The 19,229-nt window shown below is 41.0% G+C and overlaps 4 protein-coding genes across 4 annotated transcripts in view; 3 read left to right on the top strand and 1 right to left on the bottom strand.

The window, feature by feature from the left end:
* The window catches only part of ppp2r5b (protein phosphatase 2, regulatory subunit B', beta), a 33,184-nt gene extending 30,239 nt beyond the window's left edge, over window positions 1-2,945 (top strand). The window contains exons 9-13 of the mRNA XM_070854468.1: window positions 273-323; window positions 581-700; window positions 847-974; window positions 1,364-1,465; window positions 2,547-2,945. Coding sequence (XP_070710569.1) covers window positions 273-323; window positions 581-700; window positions 847-974; window positions 1,364-1,465; window positions 2,547-2,784 — 639 coding nt within the window. The 3' untranslated portion in view covers window positions 2,785-2,945. The remainder of the gene's footprint in view (window positions 1-272; window positions 324-580; window positions 701-846; window positions 975-1,363; window positions 1,466-2,546) is intronic.
* Window positions 1-19,229, top strand: part of LOC139222726 (DNA ligase 1) — a 94,002-nt gene that overhangs the window by 58,223 nt on the left and 16,550 nt on the right. The gene's annotated exons all lie outside the window — the stretch shown is intronic.
* On the top strand, window positions 8,584-10,762 carry LOC139223083 (glycoprotein hormone beta-5-like). Its single transcript, XM_070855010.1, has 3 exons — window positions 8,584-8,712; window positions 9,638-9,839; window positions 10,544-10,762. Exons 2-3 carry the CDS (start codon window positions 9,639-9,641, stop codon window positions 10,730-10,732), a joined length of 390 nt encoding a protein of 129 aa, XP_070711111.1. The 5' UTR covers window positions 8,584-8,712; window position 9,638; the 3' UTR covers window positions 10,733-10,762.
* On the bottom strand, window positions 13,127-13,782 carry gpha2 (glycoprotein hormone subunit alpha 2). The gene is made up of 3 exons (XM_070855105.1): window positions 13,662-13,782; window positions 13,334-13,518; window positions 13,127-13,231 (listed from the first exon to the last, which is right to left on the bottom strand). The coding sequence occupies exons 1-3, from the start codon at window positions 13,780-13,782 to the stop codon at window positions 13,127-13,129; spliced, it is 411 nt and encodes a 136-aa protein (XP_070711206.1).

Genomic DNA, 19,229 nt, shown 5'->3' with positions numbered 1-19,229 from the left:
AACATTACCAGTTAGTCCTGTAAATAGTTCACCACTGTAAACTCAACTCTGCTGGTCTGAGGTTGAATTAGAGTACCTACAGCCAACATCTCTACAGTAAAAATGAGATGTAAAAATATGTTGTTAAAAATGATTAACGACATATTTCTTGATGCACTAGCCAGAGTATGAATATGAGTTAATGGAGATGGCACAGATGGACAGCAGCCAACTACCTTGCTGAGCTAATGGCTGCAGTGTTCAAATTAATGTGCTTCATATTTTCTCTGCAGATCATCAGAGGGCTGCTCAAGTACTGGCCAAAAACCTGCACGCAGAAAGAGGTGAGATAGCTGGTAATACAAAAAGATGCTGATGTTTCTCAGCTCTCATTATTAGTCACACACCAAAAACAGCTGACACATATTCCCATGTGATAATCTCACTTCTTAAATATTTGTTTTTCCTATAGGACTTCTGTGTTAATTGTGTCTCTGGCTTTGATTCCTGAGAGAGATGTTCCTGTAATGTTTTTGTTTACTTCTGTCTGTCCTTAAATGATCAATAATAGAAATGTGTGTGTTGGTGTCTGTGTGTTCAGGTGATGTTCCTGGGAGAGATAGAGGAGATCCTGGATGTGATCGAGCCGTCTCAGTTCATCCGGGTCCAGGAGCCGCTCTTCAAACAGATAGCAGCCTGTATCTCCAGCCCTCACTTCCAGGTGAACACCACACCTCCCCACATTGGAATGGTTAAAAATCCTAAACCTAAAGCCATCATCCCTCACTCTCACGTTCAAACAAACAAACATTACGGGGAGTGATAAGCCTGATAGCGGTAACTCTTCTGTCTGGGTGCTTGTTTCAGGTAGCGGAGCGGGCTCTTTACTTCTGGAACAACGAATACATCCTCAGTCTGATAGAGGAGAACTGTCAAGTCATCCTGCCGCTGGTATTTGCCACCCTCTACAGAGTCTCCAAGGAGCACTGGAACCAGTCAGTGACACACACACACACACACACACACACACACACACACACACACACACACAGATTAATACAACTCATAACTCGTGCTCATGCTTAGATTGTAAATAAATAAACATTAGGCTATAGATAGAATAAGTACCTCAATATTATACTTAAGTAAAAGTACTTAGTTACTTTCCATTAATGCTGATGACTAATGTAAAATGCAGTATATGTTAAAGCATTAGCACTAACCTACAGGGGACACATGAATCACCCAAGTGTCATTATTGAGGCAATCACTGTGTTGATCCCCCAAAAACACGGGCTTTTCCTTTAACCTCTGTCTCCTGACCCATAATTCCATGCGACTGATGACCACCCAGGTTCATTATCCTCTCGTCCTGTCCCTGCAGGACCATCGTGTCTCTGATCTACAACGTGCTGAAGACCTTCATGGAGATGAACAGCAAGTTGTTTGATGACCTCACTGCCTCCTACAAAGTGGAGAAACAGAAGTGAGTGTGACTCACTCTCTTTGTGTGTGTGTGTGTGTGTGTGTGTGTGTGTGTGTGTGTGTGTCTCACTGGATACGACAGTGACAACAAGAGGAGGAAATAGGGGCTCTTAAGTCATGTTTTAAACGGTATTTGTTCCATTATCCATCACATTATATTTCACATTGTAAGTATGTATCGCTTAGGTCATGTTTTGAGCGTGGATCGCATAATGACTCCACTTATTCATTACCCTCTTTCAAACTCAAGATAGTGGAGACGACTGGGAAACTTAATTTAAAAGGGTAGTAACATTTTGGGAAGTATTTGCATCTTTAGGTTCAGTGCAGGGTTGGAGTCAGGGTGTGGTTAGCGTTAGTGTAAAGCCAGGCAGGGGAAACAGCTAGCCTGGCTCTATTCAAAACTAAGAACATATTTACCAACACTTCCACCTGTGTGCATATCATTCCTGCAGAGTGAGACTGCAGGCAGTCATGGTGTTTAGGCTACAGGCTTTTGCTCCCTGACTTCAGCCTTGCAGGGAGTGCATCTTCCCAGCCACCATTTGTACCCCCACCCTGCAGAGATGCTCCTCCTTAAGGACAAACTCAGGGAACCATTGTCCCCTTCTCTTGTTGCTCCAAAACCAACACGTTGTACACACGGATAAGTACACAGTGAAACCACAAGAAAATACACCAGTTATCTGGGCACACACAACCGCACATATGAAGCAAACATATCAAAGCACAATATTAAAGTTTGTCAACAAGAACTGTCAGTGAGGAAAGGAGTAGTAGACAAAGTAGCGAAAGTAAAAATTCCAAGTAAAACTTGTACATTAGAAATGTATGTATATAAAAATATGTATTATAAGGAAAACGTGTTAAAATGTTTTTGTTGTGTTTTTGTTTCTGGGTCATAACTTTAATGAATTACATGTGAGCAGCTTAAAACTTCCCATGGTCATCACTCACAGTTGTGCTCACAGTTCCATTTGTTTTGCCTTAGTTTATTTTCAAATAACTCAAGTCTTTCTTTGGAATATAGAAGCATTATAATGTGGTATGGTTTCCTCTCTTCCTTCGACCTGCCTCTCCAGGGAGATGAAGCGAGAGAGGGAGCGTGCAGAGCTCTGGCGAGGCCTGGAGGAGCACCAGGAGCGCCGGATGCAGATGCTCACCGAGGCCGCCAGGAACCAGCGCAACCTCCAGGAGCGAGGCGAGAGAGGGGACCCGCCGACCCCCTCGTCCCCGCAGACGGCTCACTCCGACCAGCCCGAGCCCAAGCCCAGCGGGGCCTCCTCTTCCTCCTCTGGAGCCGGGGAGAGCGCCACCTAGGTGCTGCTCCTCAGAGATTGGATAACACGGGGGTCAGGGGACAGGGAGAAGACATGAGGTTGATGGTGAAAGTATTGGGAGAGGTCACACAGAAAAGGTACAAAACACATCCACTGTTCTTTTTATCTTGCATCATCGAGCGGGTGGCTTTTTGAGAAAAAGCACACACGCTCAGTGATCTGAGGTAAACACTGTACCTTTTTCCTGACAGAGTTGTGTGAAACTGGTTCACTTTTTGCTGTGCACACATTATGTTGCAGATCAGAAGATGAATATTGTCCAAAAGTGCTGACTGTCATTTTAATTAACAGCTGGTTTATTAAACTGCAGGCCAGTGCCCACAAAAATGGTAGCTGGCCTGCTTCAAATCAGCCTCAAAATAAGAGATGAAACTTCTCTTTGGTGCCACACTAACCAAGTTTAACATGTGTCTAACTTGTCTTGATATTTAACCAACCGAGTCAGAGTCTGTACTGTGGCCTCGTATTTATCTTTTGGTCAGAGATGCTTATTTCATGCGTGGATAGCACAACACATTAATAAACAAAAGAAGCAATTTCACACAAATGTCCCAAAACTATTGCCGCACAGACTAGACACACAAACTGTCACACACACACACACACACACACACACACACACACACACACACACAGATGCAGGCACATATTTACTGTAAATATGAGAAGACAGAGTTGCAGAGAGAAAATGTATCCAGGTCAAACAAGTCTCACACTCCAACAATTGATTGATGCACCAAGATATTTCTTTTTGACACTGACACACACACACACACACACACACGCTCTAACTCCTCTCCCATTTTGTCGGGTTCCACCAAAGGACGGGCCTAAAGTCCCTCAAGGTTAAATAACCACTGACGAAGATGATGATAATGATATAAAGTACAATACTGTTCCTTCTTCTTACTTGTTACTCTACTACTACTACTCTACTCTACTCTAAGTACTACTGATGATGATGATGATGATGATAATGTTTTTATATATATACATATGTCTCTGGATATTTCTGTAGTGTATTATGGGAGAAACACTAGTGTAGCAGATACCATAAAGGGGAAGGCCGGCTCGAATTCTGAATTCACATCACACGTTAACAGTACGAGGCCATAATGTGAGTGCTGAAATTCAGCGGAATTCCCCTTTAACAGACCTTAAAGAGGGGAGGAATGAACTGGATTGGCGGTGGCTGTTTTTCTTTTCTTTTGAAATTTTGGATTTTTGTGGTGCGGAGGATGTGTTTTGAAGGGATATTTCATAAAAATCAAAAAAAACATTCCATGTTTAAAGATCACTACTATGTTTTTTCGTCTGTTCCTTTAAAGGTGCTCTGTGGAGAAATGTTATGTTTACATTCACTGTTACTCACCAGAATGCATTGTGGGTATCCTTTAGGCTTGACAATATGGGGTGGAATGCATTTCCTTCCACATTGTATTTTTTAGATATTTTAACTCGTTTACATCCATGTTTACTTGCTAACTGTCTTCTTCTTCCCTGCCTTGTTGGCGTTTTGCTACATATATTTGCACATTACTGCCACCAAGAGTCAGTGAATGGAATAGTATCCAATCCAAGGGCATGATGGGAATCCTATCGCCCGTGTGTGTATCCTCATGTGGGATTTAACCATAAACACACAAATATTACTCTATAGCTCTACTAGTGGTGAAAAACTCTACAGGGCACCTTTAATTTTGATGTTGCAGCACACAATGTTTTTTTTTTTTTGTTCAGAAGTTTTAGGACTTTACTTATTTGCCCAGTTTGTATTTTACAAAGATGAAGTTTAGAAACCCCCCGTCATAAAAATGAATCAAAGTAGAGTAGAAAACCCCACCCAACACAGAGGTTACTGGAAGACGAATCAAGCGCACCACAAGTGTTTCAGACCAAAAGAAAAACACAATGATCCAGTTGGATTTCTGAACCCGGGGCGTCTGTTCCTTTAGGCTCAGCAGACCTGACGCTGCTAGATGGCGACGATGAATTTTCTTTTTTTTTTTTTTTTTCTCGGTGTGAACCAACAAAAATCCGTTTATTCTTGTCTGATCATTATGATAGAGTGATGGGATGAAGAGAGGGAAAAAAAACAGAAAAAAATTATTTTAGCAATATTTTCATTCTTTCAGGATAATCTGTGTGTTTTTAGGGGGTTAAACAGGAAGTGGGTGTCACACTCAAATGTTTACCCCCCACTCTTGTTTTTACTCCTGTTGCGTCCTTGATATTCACATTGTCTTAAAGGTACTTTCTGTGTAAATTTATTTGATGAAGAATAATTTTGCTTTGTAATTATGTTGTTATTTTTTCTTGGTTTTTGTATGATCTTGTTCATTTTGTGGAAAACTGATACTGATGCTATTTATTTTCTATTTGATCAGGAAATGTAACCTTATTTGAAGACGATGGTCAGGTTGTGTGTGTGTGTGTGTGTGTGCGTGTGTGTGTGTGTGCACGTGTGTGTGTGTGTCCAGTGAGTGGATCGGTGAGCAGGAGATGTGCGTAGACAGAGTGATGGAGAACGAGAGAAAACAGTTCTCTCTTTGTTTCTTTTTCTCTCTCTCTCTCTCCTCTCCTTCCTGTGGGACAGGGTTTGAGTCCGAATGTATCGTAAAACAAATCGATTGTTTTTTTTGACGCTTGAGACGCAGAGCTACCTGTCGGCTGCTTCGTAACCAAACATTCAAAAACCCTTCAGACCAGCAGTTTTTCAAAACGCTCACTTCGAATCATGCCTGGATCAACATGGTTTTGAAATCCGTTTGATTGGATTTCCGCTCTCAGTTTGGCATCTTCAAGTTTTATTGAGCTCTTTATTTCATGATTTAGCATTTCAAACAGAGTCATGAATCTTACAGTGGTGTATGCCCCCCCACCCTGCTCAAATGTGTTTTTCTAAAAAAAAAAGCTTCAAGTTTGGTTTGAGTTTGTTTGACTTGTTCTGATGCTGTCAGGCTGCAGTCACATCTAATCTACATTGCTTCTTTATATGTGATTTCCTTTGCACATGCTGCATCCACTGTTCAAGTTATAACTTCCAACATGTTTGTCAGTCAAACCAAAAACCAAATATTGTCACATTTGTGAGTGAATGTAGCTGTCACAAAAGATGACTAAAAAAAGATCCACTCACTTACTTTCTCTGCAGCTCAAAATCACATGTCATTGTTGCCGTGGAGATGGCTCAGTAGTCATCATGTGACTGAAGTATGGAACGTTGCGCTAACATGTGTTTGGAATGTAGGGTCACATGATCGCACCTGAGCCATCTCCATGACAACTGAGCAAACACCATGTGCTGACTGTGTGATGAGCTCCGTAAAAGGCCAGAGATTAGATCCTGAGTTAGGATTAATACACACATGCTAGTGGTCACCAATGTGTCGGCTTGTGGTGTCTTTAGAACAAACTAATGTCTACTTGTAACGTCAGTTAGACCAAAGAGTGTTTTTCCTTTCCAAATATTTTTGATTGTAGACTTTTCAGAGGAACAAATAAAAAAGAGCAAACGTTTGAGGGAACTCAGACACTTTTCCCCCTCCTTTTAATTAACTTCTATGCTTCTGACTTATCATAGGATCCCAGAAGGGCCCCAAACTCCAGGTTGGAAACCACTAACATATCCCACTGTACCACAGTGCTGTTTTCTTTTGTTTCTGTACATGACAAGAGCATAGCCGTGCTCTACGTCAGCCACAGAAAATGCATCAATGGATTAGGTGTTATAGCAGCCTGATAACAGGGAACACCTCAAAACCTGCACCTGAAGGCACCATCTGCTGGCTCTCTGGGCAGGCAAGAAAAACAAACGCTCCCATTTGGCCGGGCAGGCAGAGGGGGGCGGGTGGTTGTGCCACCCCAAGGTTTTCAGTGGCCCCATCTGGCCACCACTACGAAGGATTTCTGGCCACTGCGGATTTCAAACATTTTGATTCAGGCAAAAAAATACTCAAAGAACACAACTGAAAAGAGACTAAGCTTGACCTTGCTGTCACAAAACGCAGCTTACTTTATGATTTTTGTTTTGGCTAGCTAACTCACAAACCCCCTTGATTGTTATTGTCAGTCAGTCAGCTGACTCGGGGAAACGGAACCCCAGCTCCCACTATTCTAGAATTCTCACTTGTATTTGATCAATAGTAATATTCCTCTTTCTAGAATTCTGTTGCCCATTCTAGAACTGCTGCAGACCAGGAAGCGAGAGAAGAGAGAGAGAGTTAGTAGAGAGCTCTGGTACCGCCTCACAGACAGCCATCAAACGCTGGTTTCTCTCTCTGGCACATTTCCTCTCTGTGGCCATTTCCATGCAGCCAAACTGAAACAAATGCTTTAAATCAGAGGGGCGGTGTGAGTGGATTGGATGAAAGCAGCCAGTCGAGATAAAAAAAACAGAAGGAGAACGACAGTGGAAAGAAAAGACATAGAGTTAGACATGATAGAATGGCAATAAGTCAGAGCAACAGTAACAGAGTGAGAATATAATGTTACAGAAACCTACAACCGCATTACGTAGCAATTTCACTGAATTTCTAGATTTGCACTGTCTGCCCAATGGTCTGTGTTTGTTGTGTTGAAGAAAAACCTTAGAGAAGATGATTAAGATGATGCAGAAGAAGAAGATGTATATTTTGGGGACCAACACAGCGGTGGGGGGGTTTGAATGTAGAGAGGCTTACTACTGTACGTAACATTACAGAGGGGTGTAGAATGGAGAAAAAAAACTATGTGCTAAAAATGAAACTTCACTTTGAGAAAACACTCTGTGAGTCTGTGCTGTTTTGTGTGTCACCTCCTTTGTCACTTCAATAAGTATAAATAAGTATATTGTTATTCAGTAATATTACTTTCACTTCTCTGAACTGATGCCTTGATCTCCATCAGCCTTTTAGCCTCTTTTAGCTTTAGAGAATAAATATTGATCTGCTGAAAATGTAAATAATCAACTACATTTGCCATAGCAACTTTATAAGGTGATAATATGTCACTGTTCGCTTCTCTTCTACTAATCTACTAATAGGGGTATTTAAAAGATATATTCTGGCTACTTTTTTTTTTTTTTTTTCAACAATGTGTTATTTCAGACTCAAAACTTGCTTTAGTTCCGTAATCCATCACAATTAATGTCAAATCCTGTTGCATTGTGATGCAATTTATTTGTACATTTGGAATATCTATGATCCATTATGATGGAACAATGATTGGGAACCAAAAGCTGCCTGGAAATGTAGCAAAAATGCACCCAAAATCCAAAACAAAAGCATGGTTCATATAATGATTAACTGTGTTGTAGAGTACAGGTGAGGTTTAGGAAATGGACTGAAACACGTATAATACAAACACTGAATTGCTGGTATGGAACTAAAATATCCAAGTGGCTGCAGATGAGACCGATGCTCAGATGAGTTCACATTATCTGGTTTAATCCCTTCACTTTAAAATTCAGCTTTTCAAAGTGATATCCAGACTACCTTTTATTTAATTATATTTGATTAGATATATTAGCCAGTAAGAGTTTTAAAACTTCTGTCCTTTGTATGCATGTTACTAATGTTTTGTCTCAGTAACTGTCGAGTTGAGCACTGACAATCCTCACATCACTGAGAATAGACCACAGTTGGATAAAGAACTGCACACACACACACACACACACACACAGATACAAGCTGAGGTTAAGAAAACATAGACAAGCATCAGTATTTTCCAGGGAGTCTCCATTATTTCTGGCTTGGGGTCTCTAATGGTATTTCATTGTAATTGCTATGATGTCAGAGTGTCCGTCCACCCTAATGGCCTTCTAAAAACAACAACAAGGACAGATTGGTTCCATTCACTGGTTGTTGTCCGGGCAGAGAAACATCGGAGTCCAGCAGCTCAGATCTCTGCAAGAACCTCAGCAGAAAAGGTGAGAAGTGTTTTTTTTTTTTTTAACATTTATTAAGTCAGGTGGGGCAGGCATGTTAGGGTACTAATAATTTACTTTTAAGAGCTCAATTGACAAAAAGTATGCATGATTATGTTAGTAGGCTATTTTGCACCATGGTTATTGTAGTTTTATTGCCTACATACATACATTAATTCAATGCTGTATTAAAACAAGTGAAACATTCTGCTGAGTTAGATGGTTTCAGATGTTTTTGTACAGCTGAGGAAGGTTGGTGAATGTGCATTTAAGCAGATGTCTTCAATAGCATAAAGGAAAAGACTCTTGATTCTGACTCAAATGAAAAAGGAAAAACGGCTTTTTATGCAAGTTACATTGAATAATTACACTGCCAGATTTGTCAATTAAAATGGCATTGAAATAATGCTTTTTGTTTTCAGTTGAAAAGTTTATCTATTACCCATTGAAATAAATATATTTTGCAGTGAATGGGTCACTGCCACTGTAAATAGCCATAATGGCCACTAGAGGGAGTTATGAGTCATTATGAATGCCACAGTATACTGCTCTGAAAGCCAGTCTTCCTCTGTAACAATAAAACATTAGCAATAAAACCTTCAGAAATTCAGTGTGTATTTTATACGAGAGGCCAAAGTGAATAATTTACTCTGCTCTGGTTTTTGATAGTAGAGTTACTTTCAGGCCCAAGACATCATTTTAAAATGACATGACAAATGACAGGGAAGAGATGAGGACATGACTGACTTTAAGAAAAAAAAGAAATTAAACGAAATGTTTTTGTCTTCACTGACAATGTAAACCTGACAAAAATGACATCTTTATGTTCCCTGCACGGGTACATTAGGTCATGTGTAGCTGAGCAACAGTAGATATAAATACTTCAATAAAAGTATTTTTTCTTTTTTGTCTTTCTTGTCATTCCCAGCATGCATATCCATCCCCTGTCCCTCTCTTTCGTCCTCCTCCTGGTTGCCGGGGCAGCCACGGTGTGTGTTGCTGTGACAACCATGCTACATGGTTTCCGGGGTTGCGCGGTACGAGAGTTCTCCTTTGTGGCCCAGAAGCCTGGCTGCAAGGGACTGCGCATCACCACAGAGGCCTGCTGGGGGCGCTGTCACACCTGGGAGGTAACTCATACAGACACATGCGCACACAGTAAAGTGACAGTAGCGTGTAGCCAATAGAGTCCAACTCTTTTCTGTTGCTATTTCTGCAAGCTTCCATGAAACATCACATAAATGATTAATGGCCGAGGACTCAGCCCAAACCATGAAAAGGCTGATGACCCAGTCTTAGCTCTTACCCATATGTCATTGTCATTGGCATGCTCAAATCCCTCTAAACAGAGGGTTTCTAAACTTTGACTGAACTGCTCCACTTTTCAGGGATTCAAATTTCCCCTGTAAGTAATTGAAAAACCAAGTTTAGGGGGTCAGAAATTCAAAGCCTTAAGAGGAGAAAAAGCTCTTAATCAGCAACAGCAGAGCTGACTCATTCACATGGAGGAAGGTCAGTATTTAAGTTTGAAATTCACGTGTTCGATTAAAAAAGGTCTGCATACAAGCACTTGGTCAAGTTTTCACCTGCATACACAGACTTCCTTCCACAGAGAACAGAGAGTTGTGGTTGAAAGCTCAGGGATCCGCCAAGAGATGGACTTCGAGGTCACATGTTTTTTTTTGTTAAATTACCAATTCCAACATCAAGAATGAACAAATTTAATCAATAGGTCTCGTTGAATTCATTGCCATTATCCTTGTCTAGACAACATTCATACCTATCAATGGGGAGCAAAGTAACCCGTGTTTCCACCTGTGTGTGAACCCTGCAGAAACCTGTGCCAGATCCCCCCTACATCCACCGACACCACCGTGTGTGTACGTACAGTCGCACACGTCACATGACTGCCCGCCTGCCGGGCTGCCAGCCCGACGTCTCCCCCCTCTACCACTACCCCATGGCTCTGCACTGCCACTGCGCCGTCTGCTCCACACAGGACACAGAGTGTGAGACCTTCTGATGGGCAGGACGCTGCTTCCAGCCAACAGTGTTATCAGCAGTTTATCTGAATAAACTGAATAAAATTACAAAATCAAGACATTTGAGTAAGAGTGCAACTTTTTGAGGGGGGATGAAAGCATGCCTGTGAGGTTTATATCTAATAAGAGAGGCTGAAGTGTGTGTGCGTGTGTGTGTGTGTGTGTGGGTGTGGGGGGGGGGTTTGTCTATATGTAAGAGAACAAATAGCAGTAAGTATAATGTATAGTTTACGGTAGTTAGATAAAATGCTATTGTGTTTTGGGATATTTATGAGACAGAATATGATAATTTAGTTACAAATTTCTGACTGATATATTTTGAATATTTACCTCACTTTACACACATTTAGCTGTTTTTCCTCAAATCTGAGACAGAAATTCATGTAAAACATGTTACATGTAGTGATATCAGCTAGAAAATTGTAAATTTTTTACTCTCCACACCCCACAGACATTCACCAATAAATTAAGAAGACAAAGCCCTTTAACTGGGGCCTGTATTAATCTCAAGTAATATGAATGTCTTCAGTGTTTAAGTTTATATTCTTCTCACATGGCACATGTACCTATATAAGTCTGTTTAATGTGTTTACTTGAAGGTGACATGATGCATACACGGTGGTGGTAGCGTCCTCAGTCGCTTGGCCCCCTGTTGGGTAAAGAATTCAAGTCCCCACAATGTATGTAACTAGATTTAAGTATGAAGACTTGGTTTAAGGCTGGTTTGAGGAGGGACAGACAACATCTGAAGGATAAGGGCTAGGGTAAGGGTCAGGTTAGGCATGTAGTGGTCATTGTTAAGGTTCGTGTAAGTCACCAAGGACTGAATGTAAGTCAGTGCAAGTCTCCCTTTGTGTGTGTGTGTGTGTGTGTGTGTGTGTGTGTGTTAGGTAAGAAGAACAATCAAATGTCCCCATAAGTCACTTAGAGTTGCAGAATAGAAATTTATTGAAATACAGTTTCATCACAAACTATACAGTGCATTCTTTTTGTTTTCATTTCATTGACATTTTAAACATTCTTTGGTTTCATCAATAGCTATTATTTACAAAATATCCTTTAGATCAAATTCATAAATATAAATACATTTTGTACATTCTTTGGTCTCATGTCTGTGTTTAGTGGTTATTGCAAGGAATGAAACTCCTCGTATGAATGACCTTAATGTTAATTCCAAAGGTTGACAATATATTGACTTTTTTTGTTTAATACAAGTCAGTGAGATAAGATGAAATCAGCATTTTTGGGGTGATTTATGAGTTTGATGGATTAGAATCCTGATTTTTCTGTCTACTTACACTTGCTACTGAGTCACTTTAAAGGGCAGTGGGACTATTTTGTATTTCTACTTGCTTACAATGTCAAGAGTCTGCCAAGCCTCAAAGAAAAAAAAGGTTCAGTTTGTTTGAAGCATGAGTAACAGAATGGTTTATACAGCCTTTAACAATCAATCAAGTGTCAATCAAGTTTCTTTTTTTCAAGCCTCCCTTACATCACATTTTACATATAGATACACAAAGAAACTGGCAAACACACTCACAAAGCACGGTTACATCAACGTTTTAGCATTTAAGGTACTGGGTAACAGATCCAGAGCAGGTTTCACTCTGCCTGAATGACTTTAAAGTGGAAGTGGACAACTTTCTTGCTTGAACTTATCATTATGACTAATGGCTATAGAATGACACCATCTTCATTCAGATTGGTTCCCTTCATTGCACTATGCCGTCTGTCACTGGGTACGATCTCTCTGGAAACTGAAGGCTCGATTCCCGGCACAAAGGAAATGCAATTCAGTTGGCTTTCTTTGTATTTGATCAGTAAATAACACAACCTGCCTTCTAATTAATACTTTATCATGGCATTGAGATTAGGGTTTGATCGTTTTCTTGCAGCGGTCTTTGTCAAATGAGCAGTGGTGAAAGTTACACTATTCTGTTCAGCGGCTGATAAGCAGACAGGTGGTTGAATATTTGAAGATGCTGATCCGCCTGTCTTTGCGACAGCAGCACAATAACACCACTTGCTGGGCGGTGGAAAAGTTGAAACGTTGCCTACTTCCACTTTGACTTGATTTTAGTAGAAAATTTCACGAGTCAAGTGGTCTACATAGATCTGCAGAAACCTTTCCACCTTTTCATCATTTTCTGGCCACCTTCCTCTCATTCTTTGATAGCACAAATAAAGAAAACCCTGGTTTTGAAAGTAACTTAGAAAGCAGAGTCATTTTCAGATAAATAAGTTCAAGTGGATTTTTTTCAACATTCAAAACGACATAGATAGAAAAAAGATAGTTAGTGGTGTAGTTCATACTAAACTGTGATCTGGCGGTTATCCTTGTGTACATTTGGTATGCAGCCTATTGTCTTGATGTGTCAGTAGCGGGACTTGCGGCACATGTCGCAGCGACACGCCTTCGCTGTCAGAATCTCTATTTCATCGTGGTGGCGACCTCGAGGGCAGTCCAGACGAACCTTGACCTTGGAGAAGACATGTTACAGGACATGAACAGGCGAAAAATGATAAAAACTGTAGTTAATCCCTTTTTCTTTTCATTCACCGACCCGCCTCCATCCTCTCACCTTAGCATCCTTGCTGATGGTGCAGCATCGAGAAGCCGAGGTGATGTTGTGGGTGAAGTTGGAGGCCACCAGCACAGAGTATCTGGATGGAAAGGCGCTGGACTCGCAGTAGCCCACGCAGGCGTAAACCAGATGGGTGCCTTTACATGTGCCACGCCGGTCACTGCGGATCGTCACGTTGAAAGCTGGAGAGTGGAGAGAAGACAGCACTGTTAAATCTGTTGTTCTAGAAAACTGAGACTGGACATCAAGGTTATCGCTCAACTAGAATGACTGTTGTTCTCAAAACCAGAAACGCATTTACTATGTTACTGTGTGTGTTACTTACGGTGCAGGTGACACCCTGGGGTGAGGCCATCGTAGCTCCAACCAATAGGAGAGAAGAGCAGCATCAGTGACATCACTGGTAGGACCAGTAGGCAGAGATGTGAGGTCATGCACAGCGACATCTGGATGGCAGCCTGGAGGGTCCAAAGTATGTAAGTATGTATGGAGGTTGTTATGCAAAAAATCCAACTTTAATGAGTTTAATGTGAAAAATGTTATGACATCATATTACACTGCACGTAGCTGAAGCTAATTATGTCATAAGATGGTTAACAAGATTTGAATGAAGGGGGGAAACATTTCAATGATACATTGTGTTTATTTTTGAGCTTTTCTTAATCTTTGCTTTTGTTTTTGTGAAATCCTATAAATTTTGACCTTTTCAGAAATTACCTTTTAAAAATGAATGAATGAAAAAACGGAATAAAAAAAAGAAACTTTTCAGTTGAATGCTAATTGTTTATAGACATACAGCTGTGATGTGACCTAAGTAGGCATTGCTCAGCTATAAAGTGTCACAAGTCAAAAAGGTGGAGATGATCCAGGCAACTAGAAGGTCTTCAGTAATCTTGTTTTCTGGGATGAGGAACATGAAGAATCCGCTGCCTTCTCAAACACTGACTCATCCTGAGGACCTGAGGTGATCCTCTGCTGCTGAACTTTCCCCTTAAAATCAAAGCGTTGCTCAGAGCCACCCTCCCTCCTCCACCAGGGTGATTTCCCATCCTGCCTGTCAGCCTGTGTGTCACTCAGGTGAGTAACAGCTAATGTGAATAAAGACAATGCTGTCTTTATATTTCAATTTGCCTCATTTAACAGCTACCTGCTGACACATGTACGCACACACCGACTGTACAAACATACACACCGACTGTACTGATGTACATGTAGCTGCATACATGACAGCAGTCCCATGGTAATAATAATAATAATAATAATAACTTTAAAATACAGAAAAACCGAAGGATTCTCCATTTCCCACATAACCATGAACATACACTCATATTGAATGTGCACATGCATGCATGATCTTGGGTGTCCATGGATGCACGTGCTCATGCCCCCCTCACACACATGCACACACTCCAACACGTGTGTAAACAATAAAGTCATGTTTTCCTGGGAATTTGGGGATCCTGACCCTTGCCCTCTAAAATGGCAGCTCTTTCCAGCTCCGCTTCCCTCCGACTGGAGCGTTTGGGAATTGCTGTGGTGATGGTGGAACGGCCCCGGGGACACCATTAACATTGCTGGTGCGACCAAATTAACGGGTCAGGACTGTGTGCGTGTGTGTGAGCGAATGAGTGCACGTGAGGCCATTAACCCCGTGTCAGCTGGTGGGGGCAGGGGAAATGCCCGGCTTTTTCCTCTTATGTCTTATGTTATCTTTTCCACGCCTGAAGGTTTGGTTTGTGTTTGAGGGTTGTAATATGCTACATCCCGCTTTGGGAAGTGGTAGTGGGGGGTGGAGGGAAGGGGAGGGATGGGGGGAACCACCAAAACAGCCTCAAGAATATATACTCTTGAAAAGTTAAGATGCTTAAAGTTGTGGTAATAATATCAGTGCTGCCTTTTCCAGTGATAACCATTAAAAATATACGGACATTTGGCAAGCGAGAGGAAAATTTGGTAATATTTCAATGTAAATCACCCAAATCATTCACTACTCTCCTGAATTAACCTGCGTTGTTTGAAAAATTTTGTTTTTGCTTTGTTTGTTGACCTAGAAGTTGCAGTAGGCCATTTTATTTTATATAAGAACTTTAAACTTGCTACATCTGCGTCATTACACACAAGTGCAATCAGTGTTTTTGCAACATCAAGGACCTGAAACCTTTACTAATTCTACTTAACAGTAGATAGAATAGTAATCATTGTCAACTTACTCAAGTGTAATCAAAATTTTTTTAAATAGCGTCACAATTTGTTATAGATTATCTGTGGCAAAGTAAAAGCATACAGCCTTAATGACAATCTAAAGATACCACACATTCAAAGGAAACACATATTGTCTCATCTACTGTCTTGTTATATAATGTTACATTTTTTTTAGAATGATCAAAATAGTCAATAATACTTAATAATATGATACTTTACACAAATGCATGAGTAAAAGCCGGCTGAGTGGTGAGGGGTTTCAGTATAAAACTCCAAAAACAGCATAACTTATACTTGTATTTCAAGAACACATACATTTTCTTTGTATGGGAAATGTATCCATTCACAAAAAGTGGTACAATTCTCAAATATTAATGTGAGCATAGATGTTAAAAGTCTGCAGAAAAAAGACTCTAAAATGTGTAGATCACAGTCTAAATGGCACAGAACAATCACAGGATTTAAAGGTCTATTCCACCAAAATGTAGGCTGATGCACTGCACTTGATTCCAGGTGTAGAGAGGAGCTCGGTCTTACCTGACGACGTAGAGCAGGGAGCTTCTTGGGTGCAGGGCAGGTGTGTCTGCTGACAGGTGTGTGTGAGAGCGTCTGTTCTGAGCCTCATGCAGGGATATAAGTAACACAGGTAAGAGCGAAGGCACTTATAGCTCTGGACACACCCACAATTAGACAGCTGAGAGTGTGTCAATCTTTTTTTTCTACACTCTTTCTACCTGCACAAAAAAAACCCTGAAACTGTCGTAAAACTTATTCAAATCGCCTTAAAGGTCTTTCTTGAACGTCTTCCTCCTGGACTGTGTTACCATTTCTCTGTCCCTCCACCCTCCCCCTCCTTGCTCTCTCTGTTTTAAACCTTTAGGGGGACCGCCGCTGTGACACAGAGGAAAACTAGATAGGTTTTCCATCAACGCACCACCACAATAGTAAGAACACACACAGCTTTACCGCACACATGGGGTGCACACGAAAACACACTTAAATGCACGCACAAAATCACAAAAAAAGAAATAATATTTTAGGCCTTAGCTGCCAGTTGATACACACTACAAGTGAACCAATAAATACTCTGAAGGGGTGAGACCTCACACACACACGCACAGTCTGCCTGGGTTTTCCATTTGTGGCTGCAGAAGGAAGGGCAGGGCAGGGTCAGAAGATATTGTGGGTTTGGGTCAAATCTGTGTGTGTGTGTGTGTGTGTGTGTGTGTTTGTGGCACATGATGGGTATATTGCGGGTAACGCCTGGCTCTGCTTCTCGTCTTCCTTGTCTTGAACGGAGGAAATCAGCTTAGCAACCACCCTGTCCAAACTCCAGAGGGAGTTTTAAGAGACTCCTAGATTATTCGTTGGACATTTGCAGCAGTATCTGGACACTTGAGTGACAAGTCATAAAGGTCACAAACTGCCGAATCAGACCTCAGATGATTGTGTAGTTCTTTAAAAGTGTTGCCAAGCACCCAAAACGTGGGTCGTTTGTTCTCCTTTGATGAGAATCCATATAAAACTGAAGGAAAAAATGCCTTAACTCGCTGGAATAATGACAACCAGAATCAATGCTCCTTGTGTTTTTGGTTTTTCAATGAGTTTTTCCATGTCTTCCTAGAGTTAAGGCTGGGTTGGGAATCAGTGCTGTAAAGCCTGCTGATACTGGGCCATAAAAATAAACGACTTGTCTTTAAAAACCTTTGATTTGATTCAAGAAGGAAGTCACCACATGATAAAAATCAAAGTAAAAAAAAGTGGATGGAGGTGAATCAGTACGTCTGACATTTTGTTTTAACCTACTATACAATGGTTAGATCCCAGATGTTATTATCGTTGCTTCATCATAGTCATAGCATAGCAGGAGACTGTTCCTTCACAAATACAAACTACAGATGCTCGTTATGCCCATTTATCAACAGAAACTGATGAAAGCTGAACCCTCCACATAGTTCCTTGACACTGTAATAAGTAATTCACTCAGGAAACAATAAGACTTGATTGATGCCTTTAGGCTTACTTTGCTGCAAAAACCTCATCTTATTAAGCCCTATCTGTCTACGTTTAAGAAAATATCTGCTAGTGCAACGAGAATATATCAAACTGTTTCTAAAGGAAATCAACATTTTCTTGAAACAAGTGAAAATAATGAACATATGGCAGGTTGCCGCGTTTTGAACATTTGCTAAAAACTACAGTGACCAGCTGCAGTACACATTTACTTGTTTAGCACACAAGAACAAGTACACATATGAAAAATAGTAATGGTGATATTTTAAAACATTTACAGCTCAAATATCATCATGTATAAAACACACGTGTAAAAAGTCTGCAGAAAAAAGACTATGGACCACAGCATTTAAAGGCCCAATCCACCAACATGTAGGCCGATGCACTGCACTTGATTCCAGGTGTAAAAAGGAGCTCAGTCTTATCTGATAATGAACATCAGCTGTTTGGAGATTGGAGATTGAGGGAGATTGAAATTTGACTTTACAACAACAATTACAACAATTGAGACCTGTCTTCCTCAGTAGGAACAAATGGGCTTTGGGCTGAATGCCACTGTCTGTGCAGGGAAGTCAGAAAGTATTGAGATAGACGTTGACGTTGTTAATTAGGTTTGTTTTAATGGAAGAAAAAATAGAATATCCACCTTTTGCACCACAATAAAAACCATAGCTGGAGAGAAATTAATATGCGTTGTTCTGGCATGCAGTGTTGTAGCAAAACAGTTCCACTCTGAACCATTTTTAGAAAGAGCAGGTTGTGGCGCTCACTTAATTACTGATTCAGGATAGATGCTGTGGCTCCCACACTCTCACACACATCCTCACTCTCTCACACCTCCGAAGGAAAACACAATTATCATCTTATGGCCCCTCTACCCCAAACATTCCCAATCCAGTTATGTCAATGGAAAACGGAATGTGTGACCTCATCACCTAAACCCCCCACCTACACACACACAAACACACAAAACTATTAGTGTGTTGACAGTAAGTTGCACGGACGGCTGCAGTGTGTGTTTCTTCAGATTCCATGCCAACCACTGAGAGAGAGAGAGAGAGAGAGAGAGAGAGACTATGAATTTGAGTGGCCCACAGCACCTCATCAGGAAAGAGTTGGACATGAATGAACTTTGCTTTGAAATACACACACACACACGTTTCTCCAGTGTGACTCAGCGGGGTGACTGATGTTTGTATCGTTCAGTGGCCCCGCCGCTCTCGGCTGCCGTGGAAACCGTGGCGTCTTGAATGACTATAATATCATTAATGTGTCCGCTTCCACTTCTGCCCTGTTATTTTAATCTCAGTTTGTATGTGTGTGTGTGTGTACATCTGTGTGTGTGTGTGTGTGAGAGTATATGATGTATGCCTGTGTCTGCATAGCAGTATATGATGTGTGCGTCTGTTATTCTAAGTGCTACATATGTGTGTGTATCATTATGTCTGACAGGATATTGTGTGTGTGGTCAAAGTGTGTAAATTGATGTGAGTGTAAGATAAATGATGTGTGTGTTATTTTGGGCTCTATGACAATCTGAGGAGAGGATTAGGCAAAGTTTTCCTGTTTCCAAGATGATGTTTTAGTCCAGTTGACCCATTTACCCCCATATATAAACACACACATGCAAGCATGAACACGTGCATCCAGGCGCATACACACACACACACACACACAC

Source organism: Pempheris klunzingeri, chromosome 23 (assembly GCF_042242105.1).
Source record: "Pempheris klunzingeri isolate RE-2024b chromosome 23, fPemKlu1.hap1, whole genome shotgun sequence".
Classification (NCBI taxonomy): Eukaryota; Metazoa; Chordata; class Actinopteri; order Acropomatiformes; family Pempheridae; genus Pempheris; species Pempheris klunzingeri.
Note: the sequence above shows the minus strand (reverse complement) of the source record. Positions and strands in the feature narration are given on the sequence as shown.